The sequence below is a fragment of the Polypterus senegalus genome, chromosome 14, assembly GCF_016835505.1.
Source record: "Polypterus senegalus isolate Bchr_013 chromosome 14, ASM1683550v1, whole genome shotgun sequence".
NCBI lineage: Eukaryota > Metazoa > Chordata > Cladistia > Polypteriformes > Polypteridae > Polypterus > Polypterus senegalus.
This window is the reverse complement of record NC_053167.1, coordinates 144,181,418-144,193,641: the sequence shown is the minus strand read 5'-3', so window position 1 is coordinate 144,193,641 and position 12,224 is coordinate 144,181,418. Positions and strand designations below refer to the sequence as shown.

The following is a 12,224-nucleotide window of genomic DNA, read 5'->3' as shown; positions in this document are numbered from 1 at the left end:
TCTGAAGGACATTTTGTTTTTATAAGCTCGCAGTGTAATTGGTGTTTCTGTTTTAGCTGTGTTTCTTTATTTGGTTAATTGGTCTTTTATGATGAATGAGTGTTTTGTAAATGGATTTGTAAATGGTATAAATATTTGGTTTAACCCAGCCACAGGGGATGCACAAACCAGTGTGTTTCTTCGTGTCGGTCCCAAGCCCAGATGAATGGGGAGGGTTACGTCAGGAAGGGCATCCAGTGTAAAATTTTGGCAAATCAATATGCAGACAATAATACAAATTTCCATACCAGATCGGTTGAGGCCCAGGTTAACAATGACCGCCACCAGTACTGTTAGCCAGCAGTGTGCTGGCGGAAATTGGGCTACTGTTGGCCGAAGCAAGAGAAGAAGTAGAAGGAGAAGAAGAGGGGGGAGACGTGTCCGGAGGCAGGAGGAGAGGAGGAAAGTAAAGAGAGTGGAACTGAGGGTAGGAACTTTGAATGTTGGCAGTATGACTGGTAAGGGGAGAGAGTTAGCAGTTATGATGGAGAGAAGGACGGTTGATATATTGTGCGTGCAAGAAACTAAATGGAAAGGGAGTAAGGCCAGGTGGATTGGAGGTGGATTCAAATTGTTCTATCATGGTGTGCATGGGAGAAGAAATGGAGTAGGAGTTATTCTGAAGGAACAGCACGTCAAGAGTGTTTGGAGGTGAAAAGAGTGTCAGGCAGAGTGATGATTATGAAGCTGGAAACTGGAGGTGTGATGATGAATGTTGTTAGTGCATATGCCTCACAAAATGGGTGTGCGATGGATGAGAAAGAAGATTTCTGGAGTGGGTTGGATGAAATGATGAACAGTGTACCCAAGGGACAGAGAGTGGTGATTGGAGCGGATTTTAATGGACATGTTGGTGAAGGGAACAGTGGAGACGAGGAGGTGATGGGTATGTATAGAGTCAAGGAGAGGAATGAAGAAGTTCAGATAATAGTGGATTCTGCCATTTGGACATGGCTGTGGTGAATATGTATATTAAGAAGAGGGAGGAACACAGGGTGATGTACAAGAGTGGAGGAAGATGCACACAGGTAGATGGCATCCTATACAGAAGAGTCATTCTGAAGGAGACTGAAGACAAAGTGGTGGCAAGGGAAAGCGTAGTTAAGCCGAATGGGATGGTGGTCTGTAGGATGATGTTGGAGATCGCGAAGAGGAGGAGAGTGAGGGCAGAGCCAAGGATCAAATGGTTGAAGTTGAAAAAGGAAGACTGCAAGGTTGAGTTTAGGGGGGAGGTAAGACTGGCACTGGGTGGCAGTGAAGAGTCACCAGACAGCTGGGCAACTACAGACGATTGAGTAAAGGTGACAAAAAGAAGGGTGCTTGGCGTGACATCTGGAAAGAGGAAGAAGGAAAAGGAAACCTGGTGATGGAATGAGGAAATACAGAAGAGTATACAGAAGAAGAGGATGGCGAAGAAGAAGTAGGACAGTCAGAGAGATGCAGAAAGTAGACAAGAGTACAAGAAGATAAGGCTTAAGGTGAAGAGAGAGGTGGTGAAGGCCAAAGGAAATGCATATGATGAGTTGTATGAGGGGTTGGACACTAAGGAGAGAGAAAAGTACTAATGGGCTACAGAGGGACCAAGCTGGGAAAGATGAGCAGCAGGTTAGGATGATAAAGGATAAAGATGGAAACGTACTCACAAGTGAGAAGGGTGTGTTGAGCAGATGGAAAGAGTACTTTGAGAGGCTGATGAATGAAGAGAATGAGAGAGAGAAGTTGGGTAATGTGGAGATAGTGAATCAGGTAAAAAGGATTAGTAAGGAAGAAGTAAGGACAGCGATGAAGAGAATGAAGAATGGAAAGGCCATTGGTCCAGATGATATACCTGTGGAAGTATGGAGGTGTTTAGGAGAGATGGCAGTGGAGTTTTTAACCAGTTTGTTTAATGGAATCTTGGAAAGTAAGAGGATGCCTGAGGAGTAGAGAAGAAGTGTACTGGTGCTGATATTTAAGAATAAGGGGGATGTGCAGGGCTGTAGAACAACGGGGATAAAATTGATGAGGCACAGCATGAAGTTATGGGAAAGAGTAGTGTAAGCTCAGTTAAGAAGTGAGGTGATGATTAGTGAGCAGCAGGATGGTTTCATGCCAAGAAAGAGCACCACAGATTCAATGTTTGAGCTCTGCGGATGTTGAGAAGTATAGAGAAGGCCAGAATTAGTTTTGTGGACCTCTCCAGGTCTCCAGGCTCTCCAAAGCATATGACAGGGTGCCTCGAGAGGAGCTGTGGTACTGTATGAGGAAGTTGGAAGTGGTAGAGAAGTACATGAAAGTGGTATAGGATACGTACGAGGGAATTGTGACTGTGGTGAGGTCTGCAGTAGGAGTGACGGAGGTGAGATTACATCAGGGATCGGCTCTGAGCCCTTTCTTATTTGCAGTGGTGATGGACAGGTTGACAGACAAAATTAGACAGGAGTCCCAGTGGACTGTGATGTTTGCTGATGACATTGTGATCTGCAGTGATAGTAGGGAGCAGGTTGAGGAGACACTGGAGAGGTGGAGATATGAGATGAGAGGAATGAAGGTCAGTAGGAACAAGACAGAATACATGTATGTAAATGAGAGGGAGGTCTGTGGAATGGTGAGGATGAGGAAGTAGAGTTGGTGAAGGTCAATGAGTTTAAATACTTGGGATCAACAGTACAGAGTAATGGGGATTGTGGAAGAAAAGTGAAGAAGAGAGTGCAGGCAGGGTGGAGTGGGTGGAGAAGAGTGTCAGGAGTGATTTGTGACAGACGGGTATCAGCAAGAGTGAAAGGGAAGGTCTACAGGACGGTAGTGAGACCAGCTATGTTATATGGGTTGGAGACGGTGGCACTGATGAAAAGACAGGAGACAGAGCTGGAGGTGGCAGAGTTAAAGATGTTAAGATTTGCATTGGGTGTGATGAGGATGGACAGGATTAGAAATGAGGACATTAGAGGGTCAGCTCAAGTGGGACGGTTAGGAGACCAAGTCAGAGAGGTGAGATTGTGTTGGTTAAAACATGTGAAGAAGAGAGATGAGGGGAAGCTAAAGCTAGAGCTGCCAGGTAAGAGGAGAAGAAGTAAGCCTAAGAGAAGGTTTATGGATGTGGTGAGAGAGGACTTGCAGGTGATGGGAATGACAGAGCAAGATGTAGTGAACAGGAAGACATGGAAGATGATGATTTGCTGTGGCAAGCCCCTAATTAGAGCCAAAAGAAGAAGAAGAAGAATTAAAAGAATCTGAGTGCTCTTATTAAACCAGGGTGCAGAGGACAGGAACTGATGGAAAAAGATGATCTGCTGTGGAAACCTCTAACGGCAGCAGCCAAAATAAGGAAAAGAAAAAAAATATTTTGGTTTAGTATTTCTGTGTAATTGTTAATAAATTTTTTTTACATTAGGGCAGCACGATGGCACAGTGGGTAGCGCTGCTGCCTCACAGTTTGGAGACCTGGGTTCACATCCCGGGTCCGCCCTGTGTGGAGTTTGCATGATCTCCCCATGTCTGCGTGGGTTTCCTCCCACAGTCCAAAGACATGCATTGGTGATTCTAAATTGTCCCTAGTGTGTGCTTGGTGTGTGTGTGCATGCCCTGCAGTGGGCTGGCGCCCTACCCGGGGTTTGTTTCCTGCCCTGTGTTGGCTTGGATTGGCTCCAGCAGACCCCATGACCCTTTAGTTAGGATATAGTTGGTTGGATAATGGATGGGTTGATTTTTACATTATTCATAGTATTTCTGCAGAGTCTATCCAGCAGAACTGAGATGAAAGTACCTGAGTGCACATCATACAGTCATCCACATTTGGGTTATTAAATCAACAGTTATGTGTTTTGGCTGACAAATCTGAAAAATACAGGTTCTTGTGATTTGTTTCTTAGAGCAACTCTTTGAAAGAGTCCCCTGTAAGAAACAATACAGCATATGATAAAGGGCTGAGAGGAAAGCGTTACAACTGTTAAAGGGCCTGATCTCAAGCTACAGACATTTTCTAATCACTAACACTTGAGGATTCCTGCCAAGTCTAGTCAAAAGTGAAAATGGTGGAAGGCAAACCTGGGGACCCCAGACTAGGGGTCAGCACCACTGGCCAAAGCCACTGACCATCTCTATGTACATATAAAATCCAACGTCTCTCTGTCTGTATGTTTGTCTGCTTTTCACAAGAGAACTACTAAATGGATTTAGATTTTCTTTTTTTTCTAGAAGTTTCTTGAACCTCCGATTGATTTTGCGACTTCTCTGATTGCGCTAAGAATCATAGTTTGCATGCAGAAGTGATATATTCGTGCTAATCCGAGACAGAGGCTGTGGGCTGAGGGGAGAAGGAGGTCTGATGTCAGACGCTTCTTTGACTCGGCAGCAGCTTTAAAACTTACAAACATTCTAAGCAATCAGTCCGTTTATAGTGCCAGCTATAATAGCGAGGATAATGTAAATAGTAAGGTGGAAAGATTTAATACTAAAGTAAGAGCTGCTGTTGACATAGTTGCACCTGAAAAGACAGTGAAAAAATCTTCTAGCATTGTTATACCATGGAAGACCCAAAGAGTGTCTGATTTAAAGAGAACATGCCGTAGAGCTGAGCGTCAATGGAGGAAGACTAAACTTACTATCCACTATGAAATATTAAAAGTTAAAATAACAGAATACAATAACACTGTCCGTCTTGAGAGACGCTGCTATTTCTCTAAGATTATAAATAACAATGCTAGTAATCCCAGAGTCTTATTTTCTACAATTGATCGCCTACTAAACCCAGGTAACTCAAAGGAATGCCTCCTAAGTGCTTCCAGTGAAACCTGTGAGGCTGTCGCTGTATTTTTCAATCAAAAAATTAATGATATTAGAAATAACATAGTATATCCCTCCAACACTAAGGATCCTCCTAAACCCCAGCATCCTGTTATAAACAAATTAAACTCTTTCACTAGGATAGATTTACCTGATTTAAAGAAAATAATCTCTCAATTAAAACCCTCCACCTGCGTCCTTGACCCGATACCAACAAGGTTTTTCAAAGAAGTATCAGGCGTGCTAATTGATAATGTTCTTGACATAGTAAATTCGTCATTAGATAGGTCTTCCCAGACTGTCTTAAGACTGCTGTAGTTAAACCCCTACTTAAGAAACATAATCTTGACCCTCGCTCTTGAAAATTTTAGACCCATCTCTAACCTGCCTTCTTAAGTAAAGTTCTGGAGAAGGCAGTCATTATGCAGTTAAATGACCACCTAAATAAACATGCTATTCTTGATAAATTTCAGTCGGTTTTAGAACAAATCACAGCACAGAAACTGCACTCGTTAAAGTAGTAAATGATTTGGGTAAATGCAGACAGAGGCCATTTATCTGTTCTCATCCTCTTAGATCTGAGTGCTGCATTTGACACCATTGATCACAATATTCTTAGAAATCGCCTTAGTCAATGGGTGGGCCTCTCTGGCAGTGTCTTTAAATTGGTTTGAATCCTACCTGACAGGGAGAAAATTTTTGTTAGTTGTGGAATTACAACTCAAGACACATGATATCCATATGGTGTTCCACAAGGCTCTATCCTGGGTCCGCTGTTATTCTCAATCTACATGCTTCCGTTAGGTCAGATTATCTCAGGGCACAACGTGAGCTACCACAGCTATGCTGATGACACACAGCTGTACTTATCAATAGCACCTGATGACCCGATTCTATTGATTCACTAACACAATGTCTGACTTGTATCTCAGAATGGATGAATAGTAACTTTCTCAAGTTAAATAAAGAGAAAACTGAAATCTTAGTGATCAGCAATAATGGATACAATGAGGCTATTAGAAATAAACTGGATACATTAGGATTAAAAGTCAAGACGGAGGTAAAAAGCTTTGGGGTGATTGTTGACTGTAATCTGAATTTTAAATCACATATTAATCAGATCATTAGGACAGCATTTTTCACTTAAGAAACATAAGTAAAGTTAGACCTCTTATATCACTGAAAGATGCTGAGAAATTAGTTCACGCGCTTGTTTTCAGTCGACTAGATTACTGTAACGCACTCCTCTCAGGACTACCCAAAAAGATATAAATCGCTTGCAACTAGTGCAGAATGCAGCTGCTAGAATCCTAACTAGGAAAAGAAAATCCGAACACATTTCTCCAGTTTTGATGTCACTACACTGGTTACCTGTGTCATTCAGGATTGACTTTAAAATTCTGCTTATGGTTTATAAAGCCTTAAATAATCTCGCCCATCTTATATATCGGAATGTCTGACACCTTATATTCCAAATCGTAACCTCAGATCCTCAAATGAGTGTCTCCTTAGAATTCCAAGAACAAAACTTAAAAGAAGTGGTGAGGCGGCCTTCTGCTGTTATGCACCTAAAATCTGGAATAGCCTGCCAATAGGAATTCACCAGGCTGATACAGTAGAGCACTTTAAAACACTGCTGAAAACACATTACTTTAACATGGCCTTCTCATAACTTTACGTTAACTTAATCCTGATACTCTGTATGTTCAATTCTTCATAATAACTATTCATGGTAGCTCTAAAATCCATACTGACCCCTACTCTCTCTTCTGTTTCTTTTTCCCTTTCTTTGTGGTGGTGGCCTGCGCCACCTCCACCTACTCAAAGCTTCATGATGCTCCAACAATGATGGATGGATTAAAAGGCAGAATTCTACGTGACCATCATCATCAAGTCCTTCCGTGAGAACCCTAAATCCAAAGAGGACTGTTTCATTTATGTTAGGTAGAATGCCCAGAGGGGACTGGTCAGGTGGTCTCATGGTCTGGAATCCCTACAGATTTTATTTTTCTCCAGCTGTCTGGAGTTTTTTTGTTTTTTCTGTCCCCTGGCCATTGAACCTTACTCTTATTCGATGTTAATTAATGTTGATTTATTTTGTTTTTTTATTGTGTCTTTTATTTTTCTATTCTTTATTTTGTAAAGCACTTGTTGTAAAGCTACTGTTTGTATGAAAATGTGCTATAGAAATAAATGTTGTTGTTGTTGTTGTTCTTGAGGAGTGGGGAACCGGGCAGGGCCCTCCTCACGGTCCTGTTTCACTACTATGTGGGTGAAGCAGCGGAGGATGGCTAGTATTACATAAAAACAACAGCTTTCACCTACTGGTCATAAATCCACTGGCACAGTGCAGAATTTGTGGGCCCTCCTCAGCAACAGAGGTGGGGAACCTTCCCTAAAAAAACACATTTGCAGCAGATCCCTGATTTAAAGTTCCTATTGTCACACATGTGTGAATGGGAGTTAGCTAGGAGGACCAATAGAAGGTAATTCCATGCCAGGCCAGGGGTGGTGGGGTGCAGTAAACCTTTCTCTTTTTTCCCCGATGACTAGACATGGGAAATTCTGCCAGGGCTCAATGACGTCACATTTGGTTCCAGCCCTGCTGACATCACTTCCACCGATCTACCTTAAAAGCAAGACAACTTCCCAGTTTGAACTTAGTTTTGTGTTGGACTCAATCTGTACACTTCTGTGCTACCAAACCTTACTTTTGCATCCTTATTCAAGTATATGGGTTGCTGTCCCAAACCTAATTTTATGTCCAGGTCTTTTCATTTTACACTATATTTGGTGTTTTCACATATTTAATGTTTTTGTATGGTGTTGACATTAAAAAGCTCTTTTAAGGCTGCACTCACATCGTAACTGTATCTTTTTTTGACTGGTCAGGTGAATTTTAAAACTGAAATTATTAAAATAGTTTAGACAGATGCAAACCATAAGATGCTGGTTGCTGCTCTACTTCACATTATTTCAGAGCAGGATATCTGTGAATTTGCCAGTTCTTGTTGGCAAGAAAGACAACCAAGTAATCAAAAACCAGAGCAATTTCTTTGAGCATGTTAATCATTGCCAGTGTTCTGTATAAAGACCCAAAGGACAGGAGATGAAAAAGATGAGGACAGTTTTGATGCAAAACAGAGAGCAGTGTAGATACTTTTTAAAAGTTTTGATTCCGTGCTATTCTTTGTTAACCAAAATTGGTTAACAATCAAATCTGTGTCCTATATGTCTAAAAGAAATGTAAATTCAACTGTAGCTAGGGTTTTGGTTTCAAAAATCAAATGCAACATTGCACACAGTGGTTTAACAATGGCGTAGGTGTTCTCAATAACATATCAGCATTAATGAAAACAAATAATCTGAAACAACAAAAATGACAACTTTCTTATTATTGTATTGTTTATTACAATCAATAATAAGTAATTCAATAGATTAAATAGACCAAACTGGATCATAACTATTAATCCTAAAAGTAACTGCAGAAAAAATACATATATGAACAAAGACACACACACACACACAGTGAAACCAAACCTGTACTATTAGGATCCTGGGAAATCCTTGGCAATTTCCTGCACTATTTTCCCAGTACACAGATGTTTTAATGTATTTCAAATGTGTCTTCCTCACTGCAGAAGTTTGAGACGTTTCAAACAAACAATTTTTCAGATATCAAGTTAAATTAAACTCCTGCTGTGCCTGCCCAATTTGTTGCAATCTGGAGGAAAACTGCTGTGGCATTAACATGTAATAATGAAACATTTTGAGATTCCACCTCTATTTTTTACTTATTACTATTCTGTACTTCATATTTTTATTTTTACCAGGTCTGGAGCGGTCAAGTTGCTCAGCGCATCTTTTTAAATAAATTCATGTTTGTCTGCAATGGGAAGAAATGGGCAAGGAGAAGAAAACTTTTCTATCCCACTCATTTCACTTGGGTGACAAGTGACATACCAAACAGTAATCTGCTCAGTTTGTGGCACTGGTAGCATTTTGCCAATTTCTGTCTTCCACTGGTGGTTTAAGCATAGACATTAACTTTCGTTGTTTGTCACAACAATGGTTTATTGTAATTGCTAAATGTTTGATTATGGAAGCACTTATATGTTTTCTGTTCTTGTCATGATGGATATATTCTTTGTATACTAGCCAACCCATACAGATTTGAAGTATTATGACATTTGCTCATCTGTGGCCTATTACGTCATGCAAAGCAACACACCAATTTCTCACTGTTTGGTTTACTCTAAAGATGCACTTTGTTTTTTCTTTTTTCAAAAATGTAAATATATTTTTTTCAGCTGCTTTGTGGAGGACTGTTGAGGAAGAATTACTAAAAAGACAAACTTAAATGCATTGATTACATTTTTGGTGTATTTTTACATCATTTATTCAGTAACTGCTGTATATGGAATAACATTTCTTAAAAATTAAGTCTTGAAAATACCTTATAATTATCTGGGATGTCTCCTCTAATCACCTTGATAATATCTTGAACTTGAATTCCTAACTCTTCACTGGATGGATCCAAGCCCATGATGTCACAAAAGGTGAATGGCAGCCTCTTCCCACCTTTTGTGTCCATGACTGCGTAAGTTCTGCACTGCAAAGGCAGGAAAGACAACTTTTCATTAGGAGCTTCTCATTTACTGGTTAATAGAATGAGTTATGCTGGGCAGGATTTTAAACCCCTGAAGGAAGTCAATGCATTTCTTCTGTTCGGGACCCTTAGCCTGTTACAGCAATACATTTTCTTCAGTTCAGGGATGCATTTGGTTCCTCTTGTCTATGCAGTTCTGTAATGGCCTTTTGTGTTTTGTACTGTGGTGACTAAAACTGGCAACACTAATTCAGAGGTGCTGTTAAGGTGAATTTTGATTTAGAGTTAATGGAAAGTAGTTAATCATGAATAAGGCACATCTAAATAAAAATGTGTATAGGGAGAGCTTGAAAGTGAGACATGAAGTTAAAGCAGCCGTATATGTGACCCTATGATGTTCCGCATAATGTCAAAAGAACCCACTGCAATAGCCACATCTGTCTGTCTTTCTGTCCATCTGTCTGTCAGAACTCAGCTCCCAGGGGAATGATGTTGCTGAACACTGAGCACACATATTTTTCAGTAAAAATTGTCAGTAAAGCTCCACTTTTGTTGAGCTACAATATCTCAGAAAGAGAGCTGTACAGATCTGTGAAATCTTAAAATCTCCAATTGAAAAGCATTGCCATTTTTGAGGACTCGTCTATCTTAAAACAGAGAAGCATTTTGTGCAGCTTCAAATATAAATTACTTTGCTGTTTAATTTTTTTTTTTTTTTTGAAATTTTATTCATTTTATTGCAATCGTTCCATACAAATCAATCAATTTTTACAAAAAGTAGGATTGGGAACAAGTCGACCCCCACCCCTGAGAGAGAGCAAGGCCAATGGAGTAAAACTTAAAGCTTTTAGACAGACCTAAATTGATGAGTTTGATAAGCCAATCGAGGTGAATGGAGAAGAAAAAGAGATACAGAAATAATTGCTTCCTCTGTGCTTTAAGAGCTTATTCTAAAATATTACTGATTAGATACTGCCATGTTTTGAAGAAAGTCTGCACAGATCCTCTAACTGAGTATTTGATTTTTTCCAATTTCAAATAGTATAACACATCGGTTTCCCACTGACTTAAAAGAGGAGAGTTTGGGTTCTTCCAGTTTATCAGAATAAGTCTGCGTGCCAACAGTGTAGTAAATGCAATCACAATTTGTTTGTCTTTCTCCACTTTAAGCCCCTCTGGAAGACCCCCAAACACAGCTGTTAATGAGTTAGGAGGGATTGTGAGTCCAAGGCTGTCTGAGAGGTAATTAAACATTTTGGTCCAGAATGATGTTAATTTGGTGCAGGCCCAGAACATGTGACCTAGTGAGGCTGGGTCTTGATTGCAGCATTTGCAGGTTGGCTCTCACCCTGGAAACATTTTGGAGAGTTTTAGGTGAGACAGATGTGCTCGATATATAATTTTGAGTTGTATAATTGTATGCTTTGCGCATATGGAGCTCGAGTGAATTCTCTGCATTGCTACTTTCCACTCCTTTTCTGATATATTAATTGAGAGATCTTTTTCCCAGTGTCCTCTTGGATCTTTAAAAGGGAGGGATTGTAAAATGATTTTATATATTGCAGAGATGGTGTCTAAGTCCTTGAAATTGAGCAATATTTTTTCCAGCATGGATGAGGGTGCAAGATGTGGAATATTGGAAAGGTTCTGTTTAACAAAGTTCCTGATTTGAAGATAGTGAAAGAAATGTGTAGCTGGAATGTTAAATTTGGAATGTAATTGTTCATAGGATGCAAAGATGTTTTATTTTTAACTTCAAAGTGATTTCTTTAACTTGTATATATTTCATATTTTTTCTTTTACTCGTGCAACAGCTGCTGTTGATGGAAAAACACTGAAACAGTGAGGTGTTGGTGAGGCCAGCAGGGGGCGCTTACCCTGTAGTTTCTATGTGGATCTCAATGCCCCAGTGCAGGGATGGGGAAACTGTGGTGTAATCATGGTTCTGTCCTTTGGATGAGACGTAAAACTGATGTCCTGACTCTCTGTGGTCATAAAACTTTCCTGGGCATCTTTTGAAAAAATAGGGTTTACCCTGATGTCCTGGCTAAATTTCCCACCATGGCCTAGTTATTCTGGCCCCCTATTCATTCATTGTCTCTAACTGTCTATCTCTCTCACCTCTTCACCACCTAGCAGTTAATGTGTGATGAGCATACTGGCACAAAACTGTCTGCCGTCACATCGTCCAGGTGGATGCTACACATTGGTGGTGGTTGATGTGGCTCCCTACTTACTGAAGTGCTTTGAGTTGTGAGTAAAGCGCCATATAAATGTAAAGAATTGTTATTATTACTGAAACACCTGCAGTCATGCACACTGAAACAAACATGGTGGATTCAGATATTCTTCAGACCTCTTTATGTTCTGCACATTTCATTGTGTTGTAGATTTAATTTTAAATTGATAAATTTGACATTTTTGCCCCTAAATTTACAGTCAATAACCCATAATCACAAAGTAAAAACATTTGACCAGACACGTATGAATATTTATTGAAAATATAAAGTTTAAATTTTTCATTCCTACAATTATCAGACCCTCTGCTGTAGCACTCCAAACTGTGCACAGGCATCCTGTTTGCTTTATGTCTCATTTAGATGTTCTTAGAACTTGATTGGAGTCTGTCTGTGAATTTAGAAAGCCACATGTGGACCTGTGTGGAGAAGGTGCATAATTTGCACTTCATGTGAATCTGAAGTACAAAGAACTCTTTGTAGACATCCACAATCAAATTTTTGTGAAGCTTACATCAGGCTAATGAATAAAATAATTTCTAAAGCTTTGAGTATTCTTCGGAGCAAATTAGCTT

At 40.0% G+C, this 12,224-nt stretch overlaps 1 protein-coding gene across 1 annotated transcript in view; it reads right to left on the bottom strand.

The window, feature by feature from the left end:
- The window catches only part of LOC120515224 (interferon-induced protein 44-like), a 35,860-nt gene extending 26,496 nt beyond the window's left edge, over window positions 1-9,364 (bottom strand). Inside the window, exon 1 of the mRNA XM_039736003.1 lies at window positions 9,260-9,364. Coding sequence (XP_039591937.1) covers window positions 9,260-9,349 — 90 coding nt within the window. The 5' untranslated portion in view covers window positions 9,350-9,364. The remainder of the gene's footprint in view (window positions 1-9,259) is intronic.
- Window positions 9,365-12,224: the final 2,860 nt, after the last annotated feature.